The sequence below is a fragment of the Lissotriton helveticus genome, chromosome 10 (genome assembly GCF_964261635.1).
Source record: "Lissotriton helveticus chromosome 10, aLisHel1.1, whole genome shotgun sequence".
In the NCBI taxonomy this organism is placed as follows: domain Eukaryota; kingdom Metazoa; phylum Chordata; class Amphibia; order Caudata; family Salamandridae; genus Lissotriton; species Lissotriton helveticus.
Window position 1 is genome coordinate 961,776,546 of NC_136071.1, and position 20,718 is coordinate 961,797,263.

General features: G+C 44.7%; 1 protein-coding gene across 1 annotated transcript in view; it reads left to right on the plus strand.

Moving 5' to 3' along the window:
* LOC144784683 (pituitary tumor-transforming gene 1 protein-interacting protein-like) overlaps positions 1-20,718 on the plus strand; it is a 142,657-nt gene that overhangs the window by 17,623 nt on the left and 104,316 nt on the right. The window contains exons 2-3 of the mRNA XM_078663633.1: positions 4,621-4,673; positions 17,003-17,111. Of these exons, the coding sequence (XP_078519759.1) occupies positions 4,621-4,673; positions 17,003-17,111 (162 nt within the window). The remainder of the gene's footprint in view (positions 1-4,620; positions 4,674-17,002; positions 17,112-20,718) is intronic.

Here is a 20,718-nt window from a genome sequence, read left to right on the forward strand (position 1 = left end):
CAATCAGATGTTGTCTGTGGTGGCAATGAGGGCGGTTTCAATGATGTGGTTGGGTCTAAAGTCAGATTGTGTTGCGTCAAGGAGGTTGCTGTCTTTGAGGTGGGAAGCTGGATGTTTGTTCATGATCCTCTCCATTTCCTTTGCAGGGAATGGTGTATTGGAGATGGGCCAGTAGTTTGCTAGTGTTTTAGGGTTCTCTGAGGGTTTCTTCAGGATAGTGAGAACTGTGGCATGTTTCCAGGCATCTGGGAGGTGGCAGTGTCAATAGTCATTCAGGATTGGGGATGAGGGCTGAGCTGATGGGGTCCAGTCTATTAGTTAAAACTTGATGAGGGCAAGGTTCATATGTTTCTTCAGAGTGTATGGTGCACATGGTCGTTAAGGTTTGTGGTTACTGTTCCAGTGTCAGAGATTGTCATGCCTGTCTGCTTCTCATTGTCTCCTCAACTTAACATACTGCTTAGTGTCTTTCTGCTTTTGCTGAGGTTTACTACGCTTCTCTAATTTCCTTTTTTGTTTCTTCTGCTTCTCTACTTTATTTTTTTCTGCATTGTTTCAGAATGTTCCTTCTTTTATTTTATTTTTGACTTGTCATGGTTTTTCCTATAATTTCTTCTCTTTTAGTTTCTTTCATTTTTTTGCCGCTGATACTCTTGCAAATATGTAAATTTACAGATAACTGACAGTGATCTCCCTCTTCATAGTCCTGTATCTTGGAGGTCTTGTCAATATGGTACTGTTCCATTGTTCTGCTATTAGCTGGTACTGTTACTGCAGTATCTCTATTCAGTGAGAATTCTGCGATTTCAGATTTAGGTAATTACTCATTGCTACATGGCCTGCTACTTTTTTATATATTTACATTTGACTAAAGTTAATGGGTCTCAGCAGTCACCTATCCCCCCCCCCCATCTTTCCACTGGCAATGAAGACATTATGAGTTTGTTAGACCTGGCATCTTTGGCGTGGTTTCCCCCTATCCTTTTGCCTCTACCTCCTGTATTTTTGATGCTGTGCTGGATTTTGTTTTTGCTGGTTTAGATGCTTTGGGCACTTTGCCACTGCTGTTCAGTGTCAAAGTGCAAGTGCTCCCTGTGTAAATTGTTATTATGATTGGTTATCCATGATTGGCATATTTGTGTCACCAAGAAGTCCCTAGTAAAGTGCACTGCGTGTGCCAGGGCTGGTGATAACAAATGCTACTAGTGGGCCTGCAGCACTGATTGTGCCACCCACATGAGTAACCCTAAAAGGGTGTCTCAGGCCTGCCACCGCAGTGCCTGTGTGCAGTCTGCAAACTGCCATGTCCTCCTGGTCAGTGTCCCCACTGGCCAGGCCTGACCCATCCCTTTCTGTAAACATCGGTCACCCCTATAGAAGGCCCAAGGTACCCCCTTGGGCAGGGTGCAGTGTATGTGAAAGGTAGAGCATGCACTTGTGCAGGTGACATGCTCTGGTAGTGAATTACAGCCATTTTCATTTTTCACTATTGTAAGGCTGTCTTGCGCCATAGGCTATCATGGGGAATGCTGGCTACAGTGGCTACCAGCATATCTTCCCATAGGAGCAAGATAGGACATACAAGTTTGGTATCCCTGAACTCAGAATTTAATAACACATCTTTTAGGAAAGGTTGTTTTTAAATCCTGTGTTTGAGAACAGCGCTTTTAGAAAGTCGCTGCTCTCTTGTCTGACCTTCCTGTGTGCCTTGGCCTGCTTGTGAATTGGCTGTCTGGTTTGAGAGTGACAGAGGCTGGGAGCCCCCAGGAGGCTGGCTGAGTCAGCCCTAGGCTGAATTACTTCATCTGCATCTTGAGTGGTGGGAGGGGATAGCACCTGGACCCGAATAGGGCTGTGCCTGCCTTCCACAATGCTGGCTCCAACCTCCTGCTGGGTGGCTGACGACCCTGCCCCTCTCCCTGAAAGGAAAGGAGAGGCCAGGAAAACACAGTGCTCAAGGAACACCCAGAACTTGTTCAGACTGGGCTCAGAGCCCTCCTGCATAAAGGGATCAAAGACTTTTAGGGGTAAAAGTACAGGGCCCCTGACTACAGAAAATTAGATCATCCTGGAATCAAGAAGGAACCTCTGCCAAAGAGAAAGCTGAAACTGAAGAAGGAAGACTGACCTGCTGTTGCTCTGCTGGACTGACCTGTTGTTGCTTTGCTGCCAAGGAGAGGGGAAGGACTTTGCTTTTGGGGCTGTGTCCCCTTGCTTGAAGGAATCTCCAAGGGCTTGAGAAGAGCTGGCTCCCTGTTATGAAGTCCCAGGAATAAAGGACCCCCCCCAGCTTCTCTGAATTCTGCTGAGAGAGTTCTGTCCTTCCTAGAGTGCCTGGGCCAGTTGTGGTGCCTCTGGAAGTTGTACCTGTGTTGGGAAGCTGGAAACCAAGCTTTTAAAGACTTTCTGCAAGTTTTGTCGCATCGCTCGTTTGCGGAGCCCATCCCCGTCAGTGCGAGGAAATTCCTGCCGCTACGAAGGCCGAGATCGTCCCAGCGCCTATTGCCGCTGCCAGAGTCGTCGCATCCTTTGTTTGCGGGACGCACCAGTCCGGTGCGGGAAGATTACCATTGTTGCGAGTATCGTCGCAGAGCCTGTCGTCGCTGGGTGAGATCGTCGCACCGCTTGCTTGCGGACCACATCACGTCGCTGCGAGTGTCGTCGCAGAAGCCATCGCATTGAGGAACTGCGAGAGGAAGATCACCCCTGATCCGTGCATCATTGCCCCGGAGATCGTCGCAACTCCAAAGATCATCGCATCGTGCCTTTGCAAGCTTCTTCACTACGGAACCTCCGCCCCGGAATCCATACAAGGTATCGCATCCCTCCCCATACAGACCGGAGCCACCACATCACGCCCGCTACAACCAGCGGGGCTGTCACATCGCCTCCCCAGGGTCTCAGGAGTGACACATCGCTTGTTTTCCACCGCACCAGTTTCGGTTTTGGAAATTTGTCTCATTTAAAGGTACTGTTGTCTAAATGTGACGCAACTGTGAACTTTTCACGCAACTGTGGATTTTTCTACCGCAACTTTAAGAACTCTTTTGCAACCATAATCTTGAACTGTGTATGTTAGATTTTTGTCGTTTTGGTCTTGTGTAGAATAGATTAAATACCTTTATTTTTCTAAACTGTTGTGGAGTCAGTTTGTGGTGCTTTCACTGTGTTACTGTGAGTGTTGGTACAAATACTTTACACATTGCCTTTGATAAGCCTTGACTGCTCGTGCCAAGCTACCAAGGGGGTGAGCAGGGGTTATCTCAGAGGGTTTCCTCCTTACCCTGACTAGAAGCAAAGGTCCCTATTTGGACAGTGGTACCTACCTCTGCCAACTAGAGACCCCCAGTTCTAACAGAGTTGTAAACTAAATTGCTACTAGCATGTTCTCTTTGTTAGAATGCGTTTGGGTGTTTTACACTCGCAAAACCTGCAATTTTGAACACTACTGCCATTGTGAGTGCAAAGAACTTCAGCACGTCTGTGTCCCTGGTTCATGATAACACACCCAACACACACATTCTGCAAGGTCTCCTGAGTGCAATAGAACTGTTTAATAGAAATTTGGATTATCCACCCAGTCCCACAACTCTGTTTAGGAAATATCCACGTAAACAATGCAGATCCACTTCTAAAGACAAATTATAGCAATATTCAATTGTAAGAATAATTTTTCACAAAAAGAAAACAGCCTATCCCAGCGCTTCATGGCCTTCTGTGGACCTCCAGTAAATCACTACTGGATTCCAGGGATCCTCACCAAGCAAATTCTATGATGCAAATTGCAAAACAATACCAACAAATCGATTTTTTTTACATAATGTTTTTACACATTCTGAAATATTATATTTCATTCACTGACAAAACAAATACAAATTGTTAACGAAAAGGACGGAGCTTTTTCAAAATATGTTTTTATTTGTAAAAGACAAAACAATACTATTACCATTTCCAATCCCTCTACATTTACAGAACGTTTTAAAACTTTCAGTTTTCCTTTATGTATACGTCCTTAATTGAACCTGATATTAAAATTCTTAAATAGTTGCCTCCCGACTGAGTAGGCATCATGGAACCCCAGGGGTGTGCCCTGTTGGTTTAGCTTCAATTATCTCCTATGTTATTAACTTACAATTCCCAGAAATGATAAGCATTAAACTGCTGTAAACAGTGCTTATAGTATCCACATTAAGCCTTTATATCCTGTCTCTGCTTTGGTGATTACCTTTCACTGTGAAATGAACTCCAGTGGTTCTATTACTGTCCCTGACATTAAGATAGTTTAAAAGGGGAAGTCTACATTTCTGTGGTTCTGAGTGGAAAACCTTCCTTCCTCTCTGTCGTCAAACATGACAAATGTATAATGGGGAACTCAGTGGGGTCAAGGCATGTTCAACCCACAGAGGTCTCTCTGGTGCGTTGCCCTGTACATTTATTCTTTCTGCTGCGTTTACGTTGGTTGTGCCATTCGTTACGTGCTGCTCACATTGGCTAAAAAGTCCTTTTGTATCCCATCACCCCTGTCCTATTTTCATTTAAAAAATGGTGATGAATGTAAATGTACATCTGACAAATTGGTCCAACATATTTCAGTTCTGTTTTTTTTGTTTTATCTTTTAGCGTGTTCCCAATTCTCTGGAACATCCTGTGAACAGTGTCTAAAAAATGTCACAGTAAGTTGTGTTTTTTTTCTACCTGAATTCTTTGGTTTTTTTCTGCATTTGTACTTAATAGTGTCTGAATTACAACTTACTTTTATCTATTGGGCATGTATATGTGAATACATGTTTGTTATTGGCATTTTCTCCCTGTAAAGTGAATTCAATAGTTAGATGGCACTAATGAATCAGTCGGCAGCCCATTATTACAATTACTTTTCTCTGTATAATGCCATATATAGAAAAGGCTAGGCTGTGTACTAACCATTTGAAGGCTTTAGGTAAGCAAGACAGTGGACATTTGTGTGCCGCTGTATTCGCTGGCGGTCATATGACTCCCTATTTCCGCAATTGAGGCTACATATATATAAAAACATTTTTACTGGAAAGGTTGTGCATTTCTTTCTCTCATCTGCCTAGTTCTGTAAATCCAAGATCCTTTTTGAGCTCGGGTAGATGATCCTCCTAATCTTTTTAGGTTATGTTTCTGCTCATTCTGGTGCTAGGCCTGACCTTCCTGCTCCTGTAACTGATGGGTACTTTACATGGTTCTAGGTTTCCCTGCATTAGCTTTGAGAAGAGTGATGAGTCTCTGCTGCCCACAACTGGGCCTCTTGCCATAGATTAGGTTGGATTCGCAAATAATTTTCTTTTCCAAGTGACCCCTCTGCTAAGAGTGCAAACTGTTGCCATCTTGCAGCATCTCACCCATTACACCTTCCTCAACTGGACACACACTGAGTGCTCCGAGTGCCTCCCTTTTATGTTTCATGCTGATTCTTGAAAGCACATAGAAATCTCAGGCCAGATAGATGTAATCCCTCCAGCACTGTCTTTTAGATCATGTTGAATCTCACTCTTAGCATTGTCTCATACTAAGCGTTCTGCACATGCATTTTATAGGGGCCCCCAGCTAACCTCCAGCTTGTACGTAGAAGTCAGCCATGCAGACTCTCCTAGTTTATAAAATTCGAGCTTGTCAAACTCTGGAGGTTTGGATACACAGCACTAAATGGCGTAAGACACTGTTAGCTTTTCTTGCTGAGTCCGCTATGGTTGCATAGTTTGATGGTGTTTGTAAGCCTTCTGTACACATCTACATTATAAAGTCATCTGCTAAATTAAGCTTTGATAGTCAGCAAATGGAGTCAAAAATGATTTTCCAAATTTTGCATCACTAGATGACAGAGTACCTTCAACAATCCACCTCAATTTCAAACTCTGTTTTTGTACAGACTATCTCCGTATAAATTGATTCTCCGGTTTGCAGGGTCTACCTACTACCACATTTTATGTCTTTGCAAATGTTTGAGAAGGCAAAGAACAAATGATTTCCACTCTTGAATGTGGAGTTTATCTTAATCTATCCAGCCTCTGATGAAATTCTTTTAACGACTTTTTGCCACTAGTTTCATTTGTCCCTGAAACATGCTTCCTCACTAAAGTTTTCTAGCATTTTTCATTGAGCTTAATGCAAAATGTAACTTGAAGTGCTTTTCACTGTTTACGATAGAGCTTGCATTTTTGGCTACCGAGTTTGCATGACCTACATACAGCTTTGTACCTTAAAACTTGTTGAAATGTACACAAAGAGTGCTCTGGGGTTCATGGCCTGTGGTGTTGGTTTTCTTAAATATTTTTTGCACCAACTGCCGGTTAGACTAGTACATCGGCATCAGTAAATCCACTAGTAACACTGCCGCTTCAGACATTCTCAGGTACCATGACTTGTCTCTTGGCTGTGGTACAAAGTGGCCCTATTTGTTGCCCTGGTCCCCCGGTGTTGGCCTGTCTGGTTTTGCTGGCGTTGGACTCTGTGCACCTTACCTCTACTAAAACAAGTGTTATTCATTGGAATTCCCTGTATGACATTGTTAACATCCCTATAAGGCCATTTTAAATAGTGCCCGAAGTGTGCCAAAGGAATGAAAAGGCCAATGTCATGTGTGGGCATCAGTGTGTATTTATAGCATATGCATATTATACAGAATATATTTCTGCAAGGACTCCCAATGTGATGTGGCTGGGCTACAATTGAAATGCTTTGCAGTGACACATGATAGGGAAAATGCCTTTGCTGTGTAGGAAAACTCAATTTTGTATATATTCAGAAGTACCCCCTAAAGAGTGCCTTGTAGTTTAAAAGTAAGGCACACTGGATGTTTCGGTTACTTTGCACTCACAGTTAAAAAAAAAAAAGCCTAATGCTATTTCATTAATCATGTTAATGGGGTTAAAATGTTATTTGCCTATTGCTGCTTAGGAAACAGTTAGGACATGGTTCAAAGTCTCTTCCTTCTTGGTTTATAACGCCTAATTTAATAGTGAAATGAGTTTTAGATGACTTGAACAGAAAAGTAACTATTAAAATGTACATTTGGCCTGCTGAGCATAACTGGCTTAAAACTAGTTCTGCAGCTTTATCACACTCCAGAACTGGATTACATATCCTTGGCTGGTAGGATTGTGGGTCCAATTAGTATTCATTGTTGACTACTTATTGATAATTCGCTATATCAAAATGGATGGGAACAGCTTGCAGAACAAAGGACAGTTTTAGCACTACCTCTTTCATCTTGAAAATGTCAAGGGTGATTCAACTATTCATTGCCACCAAAACCATCCTTGATAGACAGGCTCCATGCACTGCAAGAGGGGACACCAGGTTATTTTTTTTGGAATGTATATGTTTGCCTTTTTCCAATTACATTACAAAAACACTTCAAATAGTCAGAGCAACTCATGTCCTTGTTCATTACATGTAGAGCGTAGTTCGACAATACTGTCACACAATCAATCAACATTATCTAAATAATGCATGTCAATGTGATCCCTTGTTCCCCCCTCTCCCTCCCCACATCCCCTCTCTCCCTCAATTCACTGTGAGTCAGTGAGTGCAAGTCTGTAGTAAGTCAACCAAGGTTTCCATTTTTTCCTGATTTTTTTCGGGCACCCCCTTGCTTTATATGTTGTTTTTTCCCCCAGCATATACATGTCCATACTCCTCTGCCATTCTTCTAGCGTAGGATTAGATACAGAACCCCACGCTCTTGCCAAGTCCCTTTTGGCCACTACTAGTCCCAGCTGGAGCAATGTTAAATTCGCCTTGGGGAGATCAATGTCCGTAGGTATGCCCAACAAAATAAACAGAGGATCTGGGGGTATTGAGTCTTGCAATATATGCTCCAGCTCCTTCAACAGTTTTACCCAATATACTTGCACTTGTGGGCACCCCCAAACAGTGTGGAAGAAGGTGCCTTCCATGTTTTTACATTTCAGGCAATTGGGAGATTCCGCTCTTCCAATCCTAAGGAGTCGGGCTCTGTCATAGTACATTCCGTGTAGTTACTTGAATTGAATCAATCGAAGTCTGGACCTAATAGCTACTTCCCTAGGATGCATCAGAGCCATTTCCCAGTCCAAGTTATCTATGTCCCCCAGATCGGCCTCCCAGTGTGACCTCAATTTCTGCAATGGGTCCGGTGTATTATTCATGATTGTTCTATAGGTCCAGGACACTGCCTTTTCCACAATGTTTCCATCAAAAGCCTACCCTCCAGTGGGGAATATTCCGGGAGGCCCTCCATATAAACACGCTGCACCCTCCATGCAGAGTTATCAAAAAAAGGGGGTGGTCGATTACAAAACAGTTATACATTCCATTATTCAATTATAAAGGTACACACACCAGTTAAGTATCACTTGAACTGAATTTAATTCAGCTTTCTGCAGTCTCACACATATTATATTTCATATTCATACAATATATGGCAATTACGTACAGTTCTTTAATCAGTGCTCGGTGATTGTCAGAGAAGAAGGGAGGTTTTAGTAGGATAGGGTGTGATTGGAAAAGAATAAGGGACAAAGAAAAGGAATTGTGTCCTGTAAACAATTCTGTCTTATGCAGATAACATTTCTAGTCCATGACAGATCAAAGTTGTTCCCTGGAGACACACTATGCACGGGGGCCCAGTATGGCAAATTTCAATAAGGCGTGTATGTGTTGATGGTGTTGTCGACGTTTCGACCCCCAATGTAAGGGCGGGTAAATCCTCAGTTTGGGGTCTTCTTCAGGACGTTTAAAAACAGTGACATGGAGCACATGTACAGGCGTTTGGGTGGCGTCCCTTCTGAATTGAGACTTGCGCCTGTCGGGTTATTTAGGTTCTTCAGTTTATAAAGACCAAAGTCAATGATGGGCGTCCCAGATGACGGGGTGTTAGAATTTGAACAACCATCCGATTGTATCATTAGAGTGGACTGGCAAGCGTCCTAGATCCACCGGGCGATTCAATCAAGTCTTACACCATCTGTGTTACCGCTGACTTGTGTCCAGAGTAACTCTGGACACAAGTCAGCGGTAACACAGATGGTGTAAGACTTCTACACCCTTGATTGAACCTAAATAACCCGACAGGCGCAAGTCTCAATTCAGAAGGGACGCCACCCAAACGCCTGTACATGTGCTCCATGTCACTGTTTTTAAACGTCCTGAAGAAGACCCCAAACTGAGGATTTACCCGCCCTTACATTGGGGGTCGAAACGTCGACAACACCATCACGCCTTATTGAAATTTGCCATACTGGGCCCCCGTGCATAGTGTGTCTCCAGGGAACAACTTTGATCTGTCATGGACTAGAAATGTTATCTGCATAAGACAGAATTGTTTACAGGACACAATTCCTTTTCTTTGTCCCTTATTCTTTTCCAATCACACCCTATCCTACTAAAACCTCCCTTCTTCTCTGACAATCACCGAGCACTGATTAAAGAACTGTACGTAATTGCCATATATTGTATGAATATGAAATATAATATGTGTGAGACTGCAGAAAGCTGAATTAAATTCAGTTCAAGTGATACTTAACTGGTGTGTGTACCTTTATAATTGAATAATGGAATGTATAACTGTTTTGTAATCGACCACCCCCTTTTTTTGATAACTCTGTACTGACCCAGGTCGATGAGGTAAGGGTTTACCCCATTATTACCTACCGCACCCTCCATGCATGCCTCAGTTGTAAATATTTAAAATGATGCGTCCTGTTCATGTCATACTCAGTCTGGAGGCGCGAAAACATCACCAGCTTCTTACGATATAGTATATCTTTAAGCTGGGGAATGCCCACAGAGTCCTATTTCTGGAAACCTGTCAGCTTGGCAAATTCCGTGAGTTGTGTTCCCACCCACAGCGGAGTTTCCTTGGTCACCCGGCTGTCCCATTTCCTCTGCCTCTCCACTTTCTTCTAAACCATTATTACAGCCTGTGTAGCTGGCAACAATCTTGCGACCCCTTTACCTCCATAAAGATAGTGCATAAATTGTTTTTCGAAACATTGTGTGTGATCAAGCGCGTATGTAGGATAGTCCCTCTCCCCGAATGCCCAGTCGTTGATACCTATCAAGTAGGCAGCCCAGTAATAGGAGCGAAGGTCCGGCAGGGAAATGCCACCACTGTATTGGTTGCATTATAGCTTCCCCAGTGCTACCCTAGGGGGTTTCACTCCCCAAATAAACTTTCTTAGGATATCATCAGTCTTACTAAACACCTCTTCTGGGACTGGATGGTAAGTATTTAGCAGCACGTATAAACATTTTGGTAGGGTTATCATTTTAAAGAGTTCCGCTCTTCCAAGCAGCGTCAGGGGTAATGAGGCCCATCGCTCCGCGTCTAAGCGAAATTCTCCTAATAACTTGTACAGGTTTCGCTCCAATGCCAGCGGCTTGTCCAGTGTGACATGAAGACCCAAGTATTTTATCCCTGTGGGTGCAACCTGGAGTTGGCTGGGATACAGTACGGTGTCTGCCATATTCCTCGCAGCTCGTCATAATGTTAGGGAGTGTCTTGCCTGGGTTTGTGACATATGGAAGTATATAATCGGCATACAATGAAATACTCTCATCGAGATTGTCTGTATCATTCACTCGGAAACCCGGAGGGGACACCAGTTTTGACCTTATCAAATGGAAGGAGATCTTATTTGAATTGGGGAGTGACGTAGGAGCTGATGAAGGTCTGCATCTTGGCATCTGGGTTTTGCTATCCTTAAACAGGGATTTTTCAATAATTTCACAGTGAGGCAAAGAGGAAGTGCTCCAAAAGGAGGTGGGTGATTGCAAGAACATACTTAGGAGTGGGTAATAGAATTTCTTCAGTCACTAGATAGTGTACAAGATAAATCTGGCACCTTCACCACCTCTTCCTCAGAACATTTCTGGACCTGAGAAAACTCTTATCTGAAGAAGGCCCTACTGAAATAAGACTTTAGACTGTTGCTAGAAGAAGAGAACTCACACAAGGACTCCTGCCTCCTGCTGGATCCCAGTACTGACCAGGAAGAATTTCACTAGAACTCTAAAATGGGTGGGACCGGGACAAGGTGCTGAGGCTTACCGAGGAAGAATGCACGGAAGGAGGGCACAAAATCCATGTTTGTCCCGCTCTGAGCTTTTTTTTGCACTGATCTGGTTTAGCAGGTCCCCATGTCTAAGGTATCCAGTCTCTTGGAGCTGCCTAGCTGCAGTCCTCTATAGCAATATTACCTCCCAAAAAGTTACTTAGTCCATAGGTAAAACTTTGAACCAGGGCGAGGCGGCAAATCTGTCCGACTGGCAAAACACTCTCGGCAGCTACAAAATCCAAGTGTGTCCTACTCAGCACATTTGGCGCCATTACAAACCACTTCAGGGGGAGCTTAGCATCTAAGCATCTAAGGTCGAGGGACCCTAGCCGCCACAGGTTTGGTCTTTGCCACACTGGAAGATTTGGCCTTCTATTTTAGAGACCAGGTCAGATGTTATTCTTTGGTTGAAAAGCCCACTCAGTGTACCCGAGCTCTGCTTTTTTGTGTTCGGCCTGAAATCACTCCTAAGTCCCGGCAAACTGTGAACATTGAATTCTGATTGGTGCTTTACTGTCTCTTGTAGGTTTATAACCTAAAACGTTAAACATTCAAATCTCCAGTTTCCCTTAACCTATCTTGGTGTCTTTTTGCTGATCTTAATTTTCTCTGATTTTTCAAAGCTGGGGTAGTGATTTTATAGTGTTTTTTCTATTAAAATTGTTGGTACTTCTTTCATTTACTGTCACTTCTCTCGTTGTTTGCCTGCTGCTCGTGGCCTAACTACCAGATGCTAAGAAGAGATGCTTTCAGAACTGTGGTTTGCCCTAACCAGAGTGGGTTTATTCAGTTGGTAGGTGTAGCCTAGTACCAAATGAATAATCCCATTTCTGACAGATCTCTTCAAACACTGCCTTTTGCACACCATTCCCCCCTACGCTGATCGCCCCAGTCTTCTTCCTTGGTTCCACCTCTTTTCACTTTGTTCCTACAATCCTACAATTCGTGCATCTTGTACTACATATGCCCTACCCCATCCTTTATGCTTCTGACACCCTTTGCTCCTAATATTTTACTTTTTTCTTTTTGTTCCATTTGCCTTTTTCAGTCCTGTGCTTCACCTTTGTATTGCAGTTCCTGCCCATACATCTGTACCTCATGCTACTGGGATTATCCTTCCTTGTGCACCATGATTTTATTTTTATGTTCTGGGTGAATAGTCTGCAACCATAAAATAAACCTGTTGACCAACTTATGTTAGTACTATGCATTTTAAAATAGAGCTACATTCTGTGTTCTATGAATAGTTAGTGGATGAATTGGAGCACCAGGTTTCTGTGGTTAGATTTCCTCCCGACTTGGGGGCCGATTAGGACGGCGGACGGACTTTGTCCGTTCGCCATCCTGTCGTGGCAAGGGACCGTCCGCCATAATGGCTGAGGTCCCGTGCGTCGGATTAGGATGCACCCGCCACAGTGGCAATGCTAAAAATGCATGTTGTGCGTTTCAAAGCACAACATGACAGGCACTGCGCGGTGCCTGCCATGTTGTACTTTGAAACGCAGGGGGGTACCATATGTACCCCCCATGTGCACCCCCCACCTCCCCTTCAACCTGGGGGCCCGCAACAGGCCCCCAAAGCAAATACCATATGACTTTCCGTGAGGGCATTGCCGCCACTGAAAGGCATTCCCCAAAGCCCATCCTAATGTGGCTGGCGGTGTCTGATAGACACCGCCACCATATTAGACCTTTTCCGCCACGGTCGCAAGGCGACTGCGGCGGAAAAGCGTTGAATCCCCAGCCATCCTAATGTGGCGGGGGTCATTTCAGTGAGGATGGCGGACGAATTGCCCCCGCCAGGCCGGCGGTGGCTACTGCCAGCCCGGCGGGGGCAATCCGTCCGCCATCCTAATCGGCTCCTACGTTTGGTTATTCTGTGTTTGATTGCTTGCAGGTAAATTTGTTTTTAGGGAGTCCTATGTAAACATTGTGGCAATGCTCTTGCTTCGGCATATTATGTTAACTTTCTAATCGAGTTGGAGCAACTGAAATATTTGATTTGGTTGGTGGAGTTAAAGGTGGCAATGTTAATTTGAGTCTGTAAAAAGAGGATTAGTTGAACAGTAGTCTTAGAATGCTGACATCAATTACCAGGCTTAATTCACGACATAGAATATTGGGTAAAGAGGTGAAAGAAATTTGTGGAGCCAGCATTTGTGACTCGTTCGGACACTAAAAGATCTCCTACTTCTGTGCCATTATGTCTATTCTGAAACCACCCCAGTACATCACATTTTAGCCTGGTTTTCTTTTGATTATGTTGCCTACATCGATTACATAATTATTAGCTGGGGACAGCGCTGTTCCCTTAGAATTGACATATTTGGATGCAAGTCTCCTTGGGTTGCTTCACCCTTTTCAGACGATCACTTGAGAAATTTATCTTATTACTTGAAGTTTCTACGTTGAAAGGCATATTCGTACTCACTTTACCGTAGGATTCATGAGGCTCTATAAGTTTCAGTGGTTTGTCTCGAACTCCTCTATTTATGGGAAATGGAAACATTTACTGTTAAGTAATATTAAATGTTATTCATAAATGCCACTGATTTGGATGACATGTTTCTAATAAACCCCCTAAGCAAGAAGACTTGCTGTTGTTCGGGAGTGCATAATGGAGCCCTGTATCAACCAGATATTTGAAGGTAGGCCTAACTTTGTAAACTTGATGTTAGTATTCAACAGTATTCAAACCACATGTACTGTTCTATTTCTAACTAGGTGAGGTTTTGTCTAGGGTCTCCAAGTCACCGGAGCTAAATTTCAATGCTGAATTAATGTATGTTTCTTAGGTTGTGACACCCTTCCTTGCTGTGTTCTCTGTTGGTAATGAACAACTTTACCCAGGATAATCTATAGACGGACAGAAGTCTTTGGGCATTCGGTCTCGGTGTTAAGAAAAGTCATCCTGTTGGGATTTATTTTGTTTGCATTTTTATCTGTAACCTGATCATTGTGGTAGCACACTCTAGGCCAATGTTGGTTTACTGACACTCAGTTTAGCATTCCAGAGGGAAGTTCTGAGCATCAATACATCAATCAATCATTCAGGGAATTGTGCGCTACTCACCCATGAGTGTCTCAAGGCGCTAAGGGTGGGTCCGTAGATCTGTTTAACCAGAGAGCCAGGCCATGAGGGTCTTCCTGAAGGTGTTCATGGCGAGGGCGCGTCTGATGTCTGCCGGTAGCTCGTTCCAAGTCTTGGCTACAATGTGAGAGCAGGATCTTCAGCCTGCTCTGGCTCTGTGGATGCGCGGGGTTTCAGCCAGTGGTTGGAAGATCGGAGGTTTCTTTTGGGAACGTTGAAGTTGATTCTGTCACAGAGGTATTTGGGTCCGTTGTTGTGTAGGCATTTGTAGGCTTGAGTGAGGATTTTTGAAAGTGACTCTTTTCTCCATGGGGAGCCAGTGGAGACTTCGTAGGTGTTGGCTGATGTGTTTGTGTCGGGGGGATGCTGAGGACGAGTCTGGCGGCAGTGATCTGTATTGTCAGGAGTTTGCAGAGTAGGGACTTGTTTATGCCGGCGTAGAGTGCGTTTCCATAGTCCAGTCTGCTGGTGATGAGTGCATGGGTGACTGTCTTCCTTGACTCGGGGGGGGGGGGGGATCCACTTGGAGGTCTTGTGGAAGATGCGGAGGGTGTTGAAGCAGCTGGCAGTGACGGCATTGACCTTTCGGTTCATGGCGAGTGATGAGTCGAGTATGATGCCGAGGTTCTTGCCGTGGTCTGAGGGGTAGGTGAGCTTCCGAGGGCGGTCGGCCACCAGGTGCTGTCCCATGCAGGAGGGCTTGTACCAAGGACGAGGACATCTGTCTTCTCAGCGTTGAGCTTCAGGCAACTGTTGGTCATCCAGACTGCGACATCTTGCATTCCTTTCTGGAAGTTGAGTTTGGCAGTGGTGGGGTCTTTGGTGAGGGAGAGGATGAGCTGGGTGTCGTTGGCGTAGGATACAATGTTGAGGCCGTGTTGTCGGACGATGGCTGCGAGGGGAGCCATGTAGATGTTGGAGAGGGTGGGGCTCGGTGATGAACCCTGTGATACTCTGCAGGTGATTTTTGTGGGGTCGGAGAGGAAGAGTGGGAGTCTGATCCTTTGGCTTCTTCCGGTGAGGAATGATCGGATTGAGTCCAGGGCTTTTCCTTGTATGCCTGCGTCGTGTTCTCTGGCGACTAGTGTGCTGTGGGAGACGGTGTCATAGGCCGCTGAGTTGGATGAGGGCTGCGGAGAAGCCTTGGTCCAGGAGGGTGCCAATGTCGTCTGTGGCGGCGAGTAGGGCGGTCTCTGTGGTGTGGTTGCTTCGGAATCTGGATTGGGACGGGTCGAGGACGTCGTTCTCTTCAGTGAATCTTGTCAGTTTCCTGTTGATTATTTTCTCTGCGAGATGGGCCGATAGTTCTTGAGGTCTGTGGTGTCAGCTGTGGGCTTCTTGAGCGGCGCTGGAGTTCTGGGCGCTTCCAGTCGTCTGGGAAGGTGCCAGTTTTGAAGGTGGTGGTGATGGTGCGTTGTAGTTCGGGTGCGATGGCAGCCGCGGCTCTGTGGTAGATGTGAGGGGAGCAGGGGTCGGTGGGGGCCCGAGTGGATCCTTTCCATGGTCGAGGCGGTGTGTTCGGCCAAGATCGGTGTCCAGTTGGAGATGGTGGGCTATCTGGTGTTTCTGGGGGGCGGGGGGCCATCTGTGGCGCCTGGTGGAGGGTCGATGAAGTTGTCGTAGAGGTTTTTTAACTTGAGGTGGAAATAGGTTCCAAGCTTGTCGCAGAGGTGTTGGGATAGGGTGATGTCTGTGGCTTCGCTGCATGGGTTGGTGAACTCTTGAATGACACTGAAAAGTTCCTTGGAGTTGGCCAGGATTTTGTTGTGGAAGAAGTTCCTCTTGGTGCCTCTGATATGGTTGTCGTCGTCTGTCATAGCGTCCTTGTAGGTAGTGTGGTTTTCGGTTGTCTTGGTGTTTCTCCTGTTTTTCTCCAGGCGTCTGCAGGTGCGTCTGTCTTCTTGGAGAGCAGTAGTGAACCAGGCGGCTTTCCAGGGGCGTTGTCTGTTGGGGTTGCGTAGAGGGGCGAGCTCGTCCGCACAGTTGGAGATCCAGGTGTGGAGTTCTATGGCTACGTCGTTTGCGTTGGATGCCCAGGTGTGGTTGTCTCGGGTGATGGTGGAGTTAAGTTGCTCGCCGGTAACCTTGCTCCAATTCCTTTATGGTGTGCGTGGGGCTGGTTTGGGTGCCTTGGGTTTGTTGATGGCGAAGTGTAAACAGTGGTGGTCGGTCCATGGCGGCTGCGTTGTGTGGCTGAATTGGACGCTGTTTCCTGCCGCGAAGATGGGGTCGAGGGTGTGTCCTGCTGTGTGGGTTGGTGTGTTGACGAGTTGTTTAAGTCCGATGATGGCGAGGTTGTCAAGAAGGATAGTGGAGTTGGGGTCGCTGAGGTTGTGGAGGTGGAAGTTCAGGTCTCCAATGAGTATGTAGTTTGTTGATGGCGATGGCATGGGCTTCGATGAAGTCGGTGGTGGCGAATGGTGTTCGAGAGCTGGGGGCTCTGTAGACTAGGGTTTCTCTGAGTGTGGTTTTGGGGGTGGTCTGGATCTGGAAGTGCAGGTGCTCGGCGGAGGGGAAGGTCTCGCTGGAGGTGGTGATGCAGAGGGTGCTCTTGTGGGCGGTGGTGAGGCCCCCTTCTGGGTGGTTGGGGTGGTCTTTCCTCTGGATCTTGTATCCGCCTGGGATGTCGGTGCTGATGTCAGGGCAGAGGATGCATTGGTCCAGGTCTCCGTGAAGAAGGCGCCAAAGAACATTAGTCATCCAGTGCAGCCTGGTAGTGTCTGAGAAGACTGTTTCTCCAGACATCCATTTAAAAGGGACTGAGCACTAATTCTGCAGAGTTTTAGGGGTCACATGAATTGATATGTTGTTCTTGAATGTGATATGTTTTACTTTGTCTTTTGTGCAGTGCCTTTGGTGTTATACAAATAAGACCTGTATGGACTATCCTTCTCGAAACATTCTTCCACCCTCATCTATGTGCTCCCTGTCAGATGCTCGCTGGTGTGTTTGCTGGTGTAAGTACCAAAACATATCATGATTTGCTTGAACGAAGTATTCCTCACACGTGTTGCCACTGAAATGCTGCTATAATACCAAAAACGTTGTTGTATCTTTATTGTAATGTATGCCTGATCTGCTTAATTGTTAAGAAAGGGGAACCACTTGTTAAAAAACTAGTATTTTGAATGTTACTCTTTATACATATAGGATTGTATCCGGTATGTGTCAATGACACATATCCACTTCAATCTCCACAGTATGTTAGTGACAGAAAAGTGGGGATTGTGTGCCTTGGGAAGGTGTATCTCTGATTCAGGACAATGGTTGTGACTTCATTGCAATAAATCTCACGTCCTGCTCCTGTGATGTGCTCAGTTAAACAATTTCCTTTCTAGTGGCCTGAAGAACTTGTTGATAATCCTAGCAATGGGCGAAAGTGAGGTTTCTGGGAGTTGGTTTATCTTCAAACTCTATTTTCAAGTTTTTAAGAAAATAGCTTTTTTTTATCACATTTGTAAAAGTGCTATTTCATTAAACATTGAGCAGCACATATCCCTCTAGGTTTAATTGAACAATATAAATATTAAAGTGTTTACGATTGTCGGAGATAAATGAATATCGATGAAGACCTGTATCCAGTACAAGAGTCATATATCGCCCATGATTAGACATTGTACAAGAGTGATCTACATTATACAACTCGTACTTTGTGTTGTGATTAAACCGGGCTAGTGAGTATAGTGATAGAAAATCATAAAAGTGATTATAAGTAAGCAGTTTTGTGCTCTATTTAAAGGGTAGATACAATCAATGAATAGAATTGTAATTAGAAAAAGTACAATTCATTTCTTAATGTCCCCTGGTAGAACAACTTCTTTATGCCCTTTAGTGTCTGGCATAACGACCCTGAAGGTATTTGTTTGGGCATCATTAAAACAGCACAATAACTCAGTTGAAGAGTGTGGGTAGATACTAAATTTGTATGTGGACAATCCTATTATGCCCAACAAGGTCCTAGATAGCGATTACACTTTCAAAATTCAACGATTGAACTGGGACAAGTACGCAATGCATGAATAATGTGGTGTAAATTATATTGGAGTTGGGCTTCAAGGAGACGAAATCCAATGCAACCTGGTCACAAATAGTGGGTGCGTTCTGCAAATATCAGGAATGCCGGCCCCACGTGTCCGGATACATGAGTACAAAAGCCTTAATCTCGGAAGCTGGCATAGAGCACAAGTCTCAAGAGTTTCCTCTGAAACACTACAATCATTTCTGACACTAGGAAGTTGGTGCACCAGGAGGCATCAAGAAAATTGTTGGACTTGTGCTAATTGCAATTCTATTCATTGATTGTATCTACCCTGTGAACGGACCACAATACTGCCTATTGACAATCACTTTTTATGATTTTCTATCGCCATACTCACTTGCACTGTGTGATCACTTCATTTCACAGAGAACCATTGTTGTTTAATGTAGATCACTCTTGTGATAAATAATGGACTTTTGTACTGGATACAGATCTTTGATGATATTCAATTATCTCTGATTGTATGTGTTAGACCTGACAGCCTTAAAGTGGTCTTCTCCCCCCAACCTCTTGCCTACTTCCTCCATTTTTCTAACCTCTTTGTTGCCGGCTTTAGGACTCTGTGCCCTTTACTACTGCTACCTAGTGCAAAAGTGCTTCTGCTCTCTCATCTAAACATGGTAATATTGGCTCATCCCCAACTGGATATTTAATTTACTTATAGGTCCCTAGTGAAGTGCATTACATGTCCATGTAAATTAAATGCCACTAGAGGGTCTGCATCATTCATTGTGCCACCCACTTAAGTAGCCCTCTAACTCTGGCCTGCCATTGCAGAGTCTGTTTGTGCAGTTTACACTGCCATGCCAACCTGGCAAGATACACCTCTTGCCAGGCCCAAACATTCCCTTCTTATACACATCACCCCTAAGGTAGGCCTTGAACAACCCACGAGGCTGAGTGCAGTGTATTTAAAAGGTAGGGTATGTACTTTTAAGATTTACATGCCCTGGTAGTGAAAAACTCTCACACTTGTTTTTTTTCTACTGCAAGGCCTGCCTCTACTATAGGATAACATTGGGATTACCTTATTACATACTTAAAGTGTAATTCCCAATTGTGAAGCGATCGACTTTTCAAGTTTGGTCTCTCTGGACCACAACTTATGGTGAAGCCGGATTTTAAATTGCAGTTCTTAAACGGCACTTTTAGGAAGTTGGCACTTTCTTACTCTTGCCTCCCGTCCAAGGCGTGGCGAGTTTGGTGTCGGCATTTCAGAATTAAGTATTGAGATCCCTCTTTTCCTTGCGCGCCATGCCTGGGTCGGTTGAGGTGTGACACCTAACTACAGCGGGTACCTCCATGAAATTCTTCACCTTTTGATGTTCTTTGGGATCTCTGGATGGTTTAGTATAACCTGTCAATTTAACTTTATCTTTACATTTTTTGTTGATCACCACCAGCAGCCACACTAAGCTGGTCTAATCTCCCCTGCAGTACTACCTAGCACAGAGTTGCTGTATTAAAGCATTGTTTTGCGAACCCTGGAGTTAGTTTTATATAACTCTTTGTTACCTTGCTCTGCGGCCCTCCACATCCTTGGCTTCTCATTTGGGTACTTGGAATATACCTCTTAGCTTGAAAACATCCCTGAGCTCCTTCCTCCTAGGGAGAGGGTTGTAGCCCGTATCATGACTAGGCATCACGATATGAGGAGGTTGCCCAATGATGAAGCATACTACCCTCGGGTGGGTGAGGGAAACCGTCCTGATTGACCAACACCATAGACCCAAAGGTGACAACAAAAAAGGAAGACAGTTGACTAATATTTCTGCACCTCACACCAGTTTCAAAATCTACAAAAGTCCTGCGCAACAAGCCTAGGCATCAACCGTCCAGTGATGCCTCTGTGGTCCAGATCCTTGTAAAGCAAATAGTGGGCGTGCGCAGAGTGACAAAGTCCAGAGAGCGTAAGTAAGATTTTCAAAAATCTTTATTGATCATTTCTTATGAAGTTTCAAGACATTAGATTCCAGCCAACGCGTTTCGTTCTCCCTAGGAGAACTTAATCAGGGCTCCTAAGGGCAGTCACCCTTACGAAGGGGAAAACGAGTTATTTATGAAATAACAATGTAGATATATAAAAATCCTGGACTGTAAGGAAGTTTGGACATGCCCACTATTCGCTTTACATAGACCCAAAGGTTCCTTTTTTGTTTTTCTAATTTTCTTACTTTAGCCATTAGGTGCCTGCTGCCTATTTACTGATATACATCTGGGGGGGGGGGGCTGCTGGCCTTTGTGTATTCCGCTTAGATAGTCACACTTAATGGGAGCTTGGGTGTGACTTAATGGGCCATCTGGGAGGATTGAAGGGAGTAGCTGGGCATAGACTCTTACTTGCACCTGAATAGACTGTGTCCTGTTCCCACATAAAGGGCTGCATACCCACTTAAATGAGCCTGGAACTAGGGCAGTAAGGGAGGGCCTTTGTGCACTTCAAAATCCATATCTCTGAAGTCTACTCTACTTCAGATGCACAACTGGGTATACATACTTGACCTCTGACACCACCACTTCAGTAC